This window comes from Anastrepha obliqua, chromosome 5 (assembly GCF_027943255.1).
Source record: "Anastrepha obliqua isolate idAnaObli1 chromosome 5, idAnaObli1_1.0, whole genome shotgun sequence".
NCBI lineage: Eukaryota > Metazoa > Arthropoda > Insecta > Diptera > Tephritidae > Anastrepha > Anastrepha obliqua.
Window position 1 is genome coordinate 105,820,381 of NC_072896.1, and position 10,788 is coordinate 105,831,168.

Consider the following 10,788-nt stretch of genomic DNA (forward strand, 5'->3'; position numbering starts at 1 on the left):
TCAAAACGCCAAGATAAAAAATTGCATTGACGGTTTGGCCCGTTGGCACGAACTCTTTGTGGGCAATTCCCTTGGAATCGTAAAGGCAAATGAGCAGCGACTTGATTTTTGACTTCCCCAAACGCGATTTTTTGGGTGGTGGCTCGTCTGGGGACAGAGAAGAAAATTTTTACAAACCGTGCGGACGTGAAAGTGTAAATATGTTAAGTTACGTTCAAGTCTCGAGTAATTGCACTATTAGAGTTACACTTTCTGTACTTTTTAAACTTTTAGGTTTCTCATTTTACCCGCTCTTTGCTATTGTCGTTGCGATTTTTCTGATGTAGTTTTTTGTTATTATTATTCTTCAATTCAATTCTTCTTCATAGCAGCAGCAAAGTTATAGTTGCTTTTGCTATTGCTGCAGAAGTGGTTCGCACAGCAGAGCGAAAAGAGGTTTATAGACGCCGAGTGGCGCCTATCCGCCATAGTTTGAGTTGTTTTTTAAAGTTCACGCACTTTTATTGCTTTTATATATGTACGTACCCATAAACATATTTATATATTTGCAAATAAAATATACCCACTAACTTATCAAGCTTCGCTGGCATATATAGGTACTTTATGTGGGCGCCTAGAGATAGACTTTGCAGTAGATTGTAGTTTTGTTGTTTACTGCTGCTTTGCGTAGAAATGCGTTGCATTTGTTGGTGTGAGTGTAGTTAACTGTATAGCCATAAAAAACTATGTATGTATGTGTATATGTATATATCGGAAGCGATTAGACATAGAAATTCTGCGTTTTTACTCCAACTCATTTCCGTGACTGTTGAGCATCCCGTTTCGTTGTAATGGCAATACATCAATACTAACGGGCGTTTTTTAAGAGCTGGAAACTTAAATGATAACAGAAAAGAAAAATATTGCTGGAATGATTTTTTTTTATTGTAATCTGGTAAATAATTTCATGGCATTTATTTTTTGAATATGTCCGCCGCATCTACAAGTTACGAGCTTCATTCAATCAGTCCAATTTTTGACCACTTTTTCCAATAAATCTCAATAATAAATCTGAAATGCGACTCAAACGATGGTCATTTGGCTTCAATTCTTGCCCGAAGTGTATTTTAAGCCCATGTCCTTGCATACAATTTTCCACGTAATCGAACGATAAAGCTGAGATCGACGACTAATCGTCATTTAAACGGCTTCTTCAATATTTCACTGTATGAACTTCACAAATTTCACTTGAATATTAAGATACACATAAATATTGATCAATTCAAAAGACTAAAAACTCAGTTATTCTAAACTTAACACAACACATCAATGCTTTGCTTTTATACACTATTTTATAGGGTTATATACGGTTAAAAGGCCGAAAAAAGCGAATTTTCGAGAATTTTTTCTGAGAAAACTATTAAATTTATTGATCTAAAAATTTGTACACATACTATGTTATCCTTTAACTGTATTTTAAAACTTAGCATTAGTAAAAATATTTATTTGGAAAGGAGCTACAGCTTATCTCCGGGAGCTCCTCTCAAAAAAGACATTCTGCGGTGACCACTATATCTCTGAACTGGATTCTCTGAAATTGAAAAACCAAACAAATTTCGGTAAAGTAATATTAAATCTAGTAATTAATAGAAGGAATACGCAAAATTATTGATTTTTGACCAAAATTTCGGCCCTAAATTGTTTATAAAAATAAAAATATTTATCGATGAGGAAAATTCCACGATTAATTAATAAAAAATATATTTAAAAAGCTCGTGTTAGAATTTGAGACTAACCGGTTAGGCGTTTTCGAGTAATGTTGGTCACCGACTTTGAAAACACAATTTTGAGAAAAACGCAAAGCCGCTCCGGCCTTGTACTTTCAAGCACTCTGAAACGCCTTTTCAAATTTGCATGTAACTTCGAAAATATTCACCGAAACGATATTAAATTTTCTGTGTATATTCTTAAATACATAAATTAGAAAAAAAAATTTTAAATCGATTTTTTGAATATTCTAACTATATATAACCCCTTAAATAAGTTCGTTTTAAAAATAAATTCTACATACATTTAGAAATTGAAAATATAGCAAGTGCAGCTTCCGAAGCCCTCAATTTACGTAAGGCCAAAGTTTCTTCATTGAACATAAGTTCTAATTAGTCGCTAACGCAGCTTTCCATATAATAGGTTGGTTGCTTTTACTTTTACTCGTACATTGGTATATAAATATAAGGGTTTTCCAATAACAGGTGTTATTTTGGAATGGATTGCGTTATCGAGAGATGATTAACGATTTTTTATGTCACAATTGGCCACCGAGATCTTGTGATTTAACACCTTCTGACTTTTTTCTTAGGGGCCACGTTAAAGAGAAGATCTACGCCAACAGTCCAGGGTCGATTCAAGACCTCAAAGAAGGAATTCATGAGGCTATCGAGGACATAGGGCAGCCACTTTGCAATTCGGTTATGGAAAATTTCATGAAAAGGATATTGTCCTGTAAGAGTGGTCGTGGTGGTCATTTGCCGGATGTTATTTTCCACTATTAACGTCATACCTTCCTGTTTATAATGAAATAAACATCCGATCATTTATATTAAGAAATAGCATTTCTCTTTGAATATCAAAATAACACCTGTTTATTATTATTAGAAGGCCATTACGCACTGCGACCAGAGCTGATCTATTGTGAAAGGCCTATTTTGTAACCCTAGAGTTTTAGGCTTTTTAGAAAGTTTAGCACAGTTTTGGGTTTTTGTTGTTCCAAAGATTGCATGGAGATACTACGATACCACCACGGTGGTAAAGTCTTTGTCTGCCCAACGCAGGACATTCACAAAGCACATGTTCTGAGCTTTCTATGTCCATTTCGCAAAAGCGGCAGACATTGGTCTCGGATAGACCAATATTATTTAGATGGTACCTCAGGCTGCAGTGACCTGTAAGGTATCCGGTTAAAAGACGCAGATCTACTCTGTTTAGTGAGAGAAGTTTGTCAGATATTCGTTTGTTGGGACTTAGGAATAGTTTGGCTTGACGCTGACCGGCACAGCTTAGCCAGTGTGCGGCAAGTTTTCTTTCTTCCCATTTCCTAAGGAATTCATTAATGTGGCCTTTTGTTAGTCCACAGAAAGGCTCGGGACCAGTAAGTTGCATATTTGCTCCTTGTTTTGCAAGGTCATCAGCCATTTCATTCCCCTCATGCCCTTCATGTCCCGGAATCCAGACTAGAGTTACTGTGTTGAGGTTTCCTAACATGTTGAGAAGGTTTAGGCAATCATTTACCAATTTAGAGGTGATAGTTGTTGATAGAAGGGCTTTTAGAGCCGCTTGACTATCTGAAAATATGTAGATGTGAGTACCTCTCATTTTCCTTCTAAGGCATTCTCTCACACATATTTCAATGGCATGTATTTGTGCCTGGAATATTGTTGGGTAGGATCCCATCGGAATCGATTTTTTGAATTTGGGCCCATTGATTCCTGCCTCTGTTCTACCATTTTCCAATTTGGACCCATCAGTAAACCATAGCTGGGAGCCAGGTTTGAAAGTGATAGAGTTAGTTCTCCAGTCTGTTCGTTCATTGATTATAACTTGGAAGTTCCTGAAGAGTATTGGTTTGGGTGATAGTATATCATCCCTATGAAGAATGGGACTATGTAGGAAGTCTTCTAAGATCTTTAAATGTCCTTTCATATCCCCACTTTTAAGTTCAGTTATACCTTTTAGTCTTAAGGCACTCGAGCGAGCTTCCCTTTCAATTAGAATTGGAAGCGGTGGTATGTTCAGAGCATAACACCTGTTATTATACATTATATATATTGATATATACATATACAAGATCTCATTTCATTAATATATGAAGAGATTGAGGATATTGACCGATCGACCTATGTATATTAACCCACTCAGCTATAATGAACTAGTAAAAATAAACGGAGATTAGGTGGCGCATACTTCGATACAAGGCAAGTCTATTCAAGGAGGTGGTATTCGGGCAACAACAACAATTTTAAACTAGACCTGTCAATGGAAAAATACTAGAAAAATGAAATGAATGACAAATAAATAAAATTAGTTTCTCGCATATTCACAACACAACAACAACTTTCCGTCATTCCGTTTTACTGGCATTTCTTAATGTTGAATAAGATGAATAAATTTTTTATCCAGTCTAAATTTTAAAAATAGCCTGAAAGCTTCAGGTTTAACAGCACACTAAATCACATTAAAAATTGCAGATCCGATAGTACTTTTAAAAAATTTAAAACCGTCAAGCACACGCTTGAGAGGTAAAAAAAAACTATGGTATTATTGAAGCAACTAATTTGACAAAGACTTTTGGATATTTACTTGAAGCTGAATTCCCTTATTTAACGGTTTTTTAACTTGTGTTTATATTGATTGGTTCATTCAAACATTTCTTCTGAATACTAATAATTTTCGATTTAAATTCAAATTAAATAATTCTTATTATTATTTTTCTACAAATTTTCCCTCCAACTTTCTTTTCAAATTCGACCATGACAATTTATAAAAATAAAAAGCTGCGACATTTTTCAGTCGCATTTTTAATTTCGTACCCAGCGGGAAGCCTGGTTGCCTATTTGGTTTCTGTCAGCATTTCTTGACATCTTCGCTAGATTTAAGCACTTGCCAGCGTACATACATACATTTACCATGCAATTTGCCTATGTATGTATGTGCAAATATTTAATAAATGCTGCATTTTAAATATTTTCAGTACTTTAATATATTATTGTACTGAAGCAAATTGCATGCAAGTAGAATGGAGCAGCGGGTCAATTGTTGTTCTATGAAAATGTGAAGTGAAAAGAGAGGCTTTAATTTTCGTTTTCACAAGTTAGAAAATACGTGTCAGAAAATTTAGATAGTGTTATCGAAATTCGTCCATTTAGTAATTGGCAAAAAGTCATTGAAGATGACACTATTCCTGAACGATTTGATTTTTCAACGGGATTCAAAACAGTATCTCCATATATGTACATACTAGGGTTTCTCTCCCGGGATTTCCCGTTCCCGATATCCCGGGTAATCCGCAAAAATATCTATTCCCGATTTCCCGAAAAAAACGTAAATTCCCGGGATTATTTAACATTTATTATCATTTAAAATGAAAAATTCAAATTACTTTTTTTATTTAAAAATATTCAAAAACAAAGTAAGCTAAGCAAGCATTGACTTTCTTGTTTTCGTGATTATGCAGCTGTGCAACACAAATATTTGAGAAGTCATAGCGTTTGGCTGTCTTTACTTTTTATATTTTAAAAAGTTATATATTAAAAGTGGTTAAAAGATTTCTTTGTGAATTAAAATAAGTTTAATTGAATTTTAATAACAATTAGTTATTATTCCACTGATATTTTAAAAATTAAAATTAAAGGGTTATTAAAAAATACGAATGTCGTCAGAAAGAAATTGGAGATTTTATTTTACCATTGATTCTACTAATAAGGACAAAGCAAAATGCAATAAATGTAATCAAGTGATTATGAGAAAGGGAGGTTCCACAAGTATAATAATAAATCGTCATATGCAAATCCAACATGGAATAGATTTGGTTACCAAGAACAATAAATTCGACGCTCCAAGTACTTCATCGCCGGACAAATCTGATAAATCAATTTCAGGAAATCAAAATTCCATTTTAAAATATGTAAAGAAACAATCATTGGAAGAAATTCTTGCAAAACTAGCAGATGTATATTAGATGGAATTTCTATCAATGTTATTTCGAAAAGTACGTTCATTCGTGAATCTATTTGTGCGAAAGGATATTTTCTTCCTAAAAATCCTTCACACATAATGAATCTTATATTCAACTATTATGCCGAAGTTAAATCAAAACTTAAATACAGATTTTCAACTATTCTAAATGCAAATCAAAAATTTTGCTTAACTGTAGATGAGTGGACAAGCAGCCGTAATCGTAGATACATGAATATCAATGTTATGTCCAATGGTGGGATATTTGAAAATTTGGGATTAATAAGAATTGAAGGAAGTTGTGGAGCTGAAAAAACATTAGATTTAGTTAATGAGCGGTTAAAGGAATTTAACTTGAATTTATCTACAGATATTATTGCAATCATAACTGATGGAGCAGCCGTTATGGTGAAATTTGGAAAGTTAGCTCCTGCCTTCCATTTACAATGCTACACACATGGAATTCATTTGGCTGTTCTGGATACCCTTTTTGGTTCTACTAAGACAGAATTATTATTGCAAAAAAATCAGCAGCACCAAGTAGACCAATTATTAGATTCAGATGATGATAGCGACATTGATAATTATGATTGTCTTGACAAAGACGAAAATACAACATTTGAAGGGATGTCATATGAACATGATACAAATATAAGTGACCTTAAATTCAAAGATCTAAAACCTCATATCCAGGATGCAATAAAACAAATCCGCAAAATAGCATCATTTTTCAGAAAATCGCCAGTACGTAACACAATTCTTCAGCAAAATGTCAAATTAGAATATGGTAAAGAATTAAACCTATCATTAGACTGTACGACAAGGTGGAATAGCTTATTAGATACATATGTTGGAAAGATTTGAACAAATAAGAATTCCGATTAAAAAAAGTCTATGCGAAGTTAATGCTACACATCTACTTGAAAAGGAAGAACAGCTGTTCCAAATTGTAAGCACATTAATTACTTGTTTACGTCCAGTAAAATTAGCGTCCGATGCATTATGTCGACGTGATATGGATTTAATAAAGAGTGAGGGAATACTATCGTTCCTAATAGAAACGTTAAATGCGTTAGATAATTCAATATCTCGAAAATTATTACAAAATTTTAAATTCCGTATGACAACTCGAAGATCCAAAATTTTAATTTCATTGGTAAAGTACCTAAATAATTCAAGTTTATTGTACTCCAATCAAGATGATATGTTTTTTGAAATGTCGTCGAAGTCTGAAATGGTTAAATTATCTAAAGAATTGTTATACCGCCTATTTCCAGTTAATATCCTTGAAGACACCACTGTACTTGAAAATGAAGAAAGCGTATTGATTTCCGAAACGGAAAACAATATAGAAGCAGAAATGCCCGCGAATGTTTTGAAACGAAAGCTTGAAAGTGCTATAAATAGTATGAGCGCCAAAAAACAAAATACTGGAGATACAGAATATAAGACTATATTAAAAGAATTTAATTTATTTGAAGCTAGTGGAAAGTTAACCAAAAATTTGAAAATGCTCTTAGATGCTCTTCTTTGCATTAAACCAACTTCAGTGGAAAGTGAAAGAGTATTTTCGACTGCTGGCCTTTTTGTCACCAAAATTAGGGCAAGACTCAACGAAAATTCAGTTAATGCGCTAGTTTGTCTCAGAACTCATTTTAAAAACTCTTCTAATAAATAACTTTTTTTTTTGTTTTATGAATTTGAATAAAATATGTAAAAATGAATTTTTTAATTGTTTTTAAATTAATAAATTTATTTTAATTAGTAAATATAAAAACTCGATTTTCCCGGGAATCCCGGGAATATTTTCGAAATATTCTCGTTTCCCGGGAATCATTATGTGACGGGAAATGAGAAACCCTAGTACATACGAAGCTGTGGTAAAATATAAAGGAAAAATCTCTTTTACAACTTATAATGCTAACAAGCCAACTAGACGTGGTATTCGCATTTACATACACATAGTAGAAAAAGTCTGCGTTCACCTATGCAAATATTCTTTGCATTAGAAAAAGTTCAAAATAATAAATATTTCAGAAATTTTTTTTAATGAGTTTTATTTAGTTCACTTAAACGTAACTATCACACATATTTCGCTACCAATAACAAAATCAAATTTAAAATGAGATCACATAAAATTAAAAAGGCCATTCAAACTAAACGGAAAAAGTTTGCGGTTACTTCAGTGATAATAAAATAAAAGGCTTAAGATCATAGAAATGTTTTAAAATTAAAAGCTAGCTCGATATCCACGCCTTTTTATGACTTCTAAAAGGCGTCTTTTCATTGATCCAACTAGTTTGGCTGTTATTTCTGGACTTATGGCTTCCCATTCCTCTTTAAGCGCGTTCTTAAGCATTTCCTTGCTAGTTATTGTACGCTCTCGTTTTTTTTTTCTAGAACGTCCCATAAGTGCTCAATGGGGTTAAGGTGAGGTGATTGTGGGGATGTGCGAAGTTGTTTTGGAACATTATACAACAACCACAACCTAACAATCTCTGCTGTGTGTTTCGGGTCGTTGTCCTGTTGGAAAACAAATCTTCCACCGAGTCCCAGTTGGGTTGCACTTTCTCTCAAATTCGTTTTTAAAATATCGAGATAATCATGTCTGTTCATTATCGACTCAATAAACTGTATATTTCCAACGCCCGAACTAGCCATACATCCCCATATCATGGCACCTCCTCCCCCATGCTTTACCGTAGGTACCTACCAGATTTTGCTTTTCAAGTGCCGTTCCGTTTTTCCTCCAAATAATTTTACGACCTTTTATCCCGAAAATGCAAAACTTGCTCTCATCTGAAAAAATCACACTATTCCAAAATTCAGTTGGCTTTTTTACGTATTCTTTGGCGAAAGCCATCCGCTTAAGTCGATTTACTCGCGATATAAAGGGTTTTTTTCGCGCCACTCTGCCGTGAAATCCGATTCTTTTTAGAATTTCTCTTTCTGTATCTGGATGTACTTTCTTTTGGTATGTTACTTCTATGTCTTTTGAAATTTGGCTTGCCGTTAGTCGTGGATTAGACCTCACAAGAATAGTTATGTTGCGTTCTTCTCTTTCCGTCAGTTTTTTTGGACGCCCAGAACGAGGCTTAGACTCCAAACAATTCGTTTGCTTGAAGTTGTTTATCACTCTTTGGACCGAGGAGTATTGCCTCCCAACAATTGTCGCGATTTCCCGATAGCTCTTACTATTTTGCCACAAACTTACAAGAGTTCCAGAAATATTATATTTATTTTGCTAATGATTAATTTTAGATCTAATAGCAGTCATAAAGCTACACGTTCCAAAATGTAATGCCTGAATGGAGAGATCCAAGGCGAATCTATTCAAGGTAGTGGCATTCGAACGACAACAAAATTTAAACTAGAACTATCAAGGGGAAGAAAATGGAAGAATGGACTACCCTAATCACTCCAACTTCTATGGAAACGCCTTGGATAGATAAACTCTGAGTTTGAACAAACCCAAATTGTACTGTAAAATTTTCACGTTAAACAAAATCCTTAGTAATTTCCTGCTTTTATGATAATAACTAATAATGGCATTTTAAACAACCTATTGCAGACATGATCAAGTTCTGCAAAGGCCTTATGTTTGTAATGACCTGGCAACAGCGACAGTAATTTCAGCGCCATCTGTCACACTGACAATTTTTGACATTTCATCTCTCCTCTCGTTTGTTCGTTACAGACGAGTGTCAGCAATCACCAGCAATTTCGGTAGGCAGCGAATTTTTTCGCAACAATTTTAGCCTCCAAATAAATTTAAAACGTTTGAAAATACGAGTATTTAAAATATTAAAAAATGATGAACAGCGTAGCACGTGTTTACTTACGCGCTGGGGGCCAAACGCTTCCCAAAGTTCTCAAACCTGCAGCAGTTGCCTTCACTCAGGGTAAGAATCGAAGCAGTGCAAAGAAAAGTTCCTTCAATTTCGTATTGCACAACCAAATTAATCCGCTGGAGTACCTAAACATTAACCGATAAGATGATAAGTGAACTGCAAGCTGGGAGAAAAGTGTTCATGTCATTAAAAAAGATATTTTTGCTATTACTTCGAGCTTTCCATTATGTAATGTTTTTTAGGTTAGACGTAAACGTCATGCAAAAGGCAGTACCACCAAAACAAACTGGAGAGATCATCGAATAATTATTCATTTAATAGAACTGCATTTTTTTGTTTAATTCATACGTGTATTATATAATAAAATACAAGGGTTTTACTTACAGCCGAACGTAATGGACACACCGACTTGCAGGTACCAGACTTCTCACCTTACCGCCGTGAGTCTGTAAATACACCCAATCGCAAAGATGACTCCGCCGAGAGCCGCAAAGCATTCTCTTACATGTTAATTGGTACTGGTGCTGTTGGCAGTGCATACGCAGCTAAGGGACTCGTAACAGCGTTCGTGAGCTCGATGAGCGCAACTGCTGATGTTTTGGCCATGGCAAAGATTGAAATCAAGCTTAGCGATATTCCAGAAGGCAAGTCTGTTACATTTAAATGGCGTGGCAAACCTTTGTTTATTCGCCACCGTACCGCTAGTGAAATTCAAACCGAGCGCTCTGTTGCTGTATCGACCCTACGTGATCCTCAAGGCGATGATGTAAGTTTACAGTACACCTTAATACTGCCTAATATCATATATAAACTGCTTAATAATCTTTTGTGAATTACAGCAACGCGTTCTCAAACCTGAATGGTTGGTCGTAATCGGTGTTTGTACACATTTGGGCTGCGTACCAATTGCTAACGCTGGCGACTTCGGCGGTTACTATTGTCCTTGCCATGGTTCTCACTATGACGCTTCTGGACGCATTCGCAAAGGACCGGCTCCATTGAACTTGGAAGTGCCAACTCACGTATTCCCTGATGACGGCACTTTGGTCGTTGGTTAAGCATTACGAATTCTAGCTAAATAGAAAAAACGAAAAGAAAAGTGTAAACCTAATTTAAAACTGAATAAAAGCAGTGAGGCAAAATGTGATTCATTACGAGACGGGAAGCATCACAGTTCATTATTTGGGAAATAATTAGTATATTGTTGTTATAGCAACATAATCATTCC

At 34.8% G+C, this 10,788-nt stretch overlaps 1 protein-coding gene across 1 annotated transcript; it reads left to right on the top strand.

Annotated features, from left to right (window-relative positions):
- Positions 1-9,388: 9,388 nt before the first annotated feature.
- LOC129248639 (cytochrome b-c1 complex subunit Rieske, mitochondrial) lies at positions 9,389-10,725 on the top strand. The gene is made up of 3 exons (XM_054888262.1): positions 9,389-9,611; positions 9,947-10,326; positions 10,400-10,725. Exons 1-3 carry the CDS (start codon positions 9,521-9,523, stop codon positions 10,616-10,618), a joined length of 690 nt encoding a protein of 229 aa, XP_054744237.1. The 5' UTR covers positions 9,389-9,520; the 3' UTR covers positions 10,619-10,725.
- The last annotated feature ends 63 nt before the right edge of the window (positions 10,726-10,788 follow it).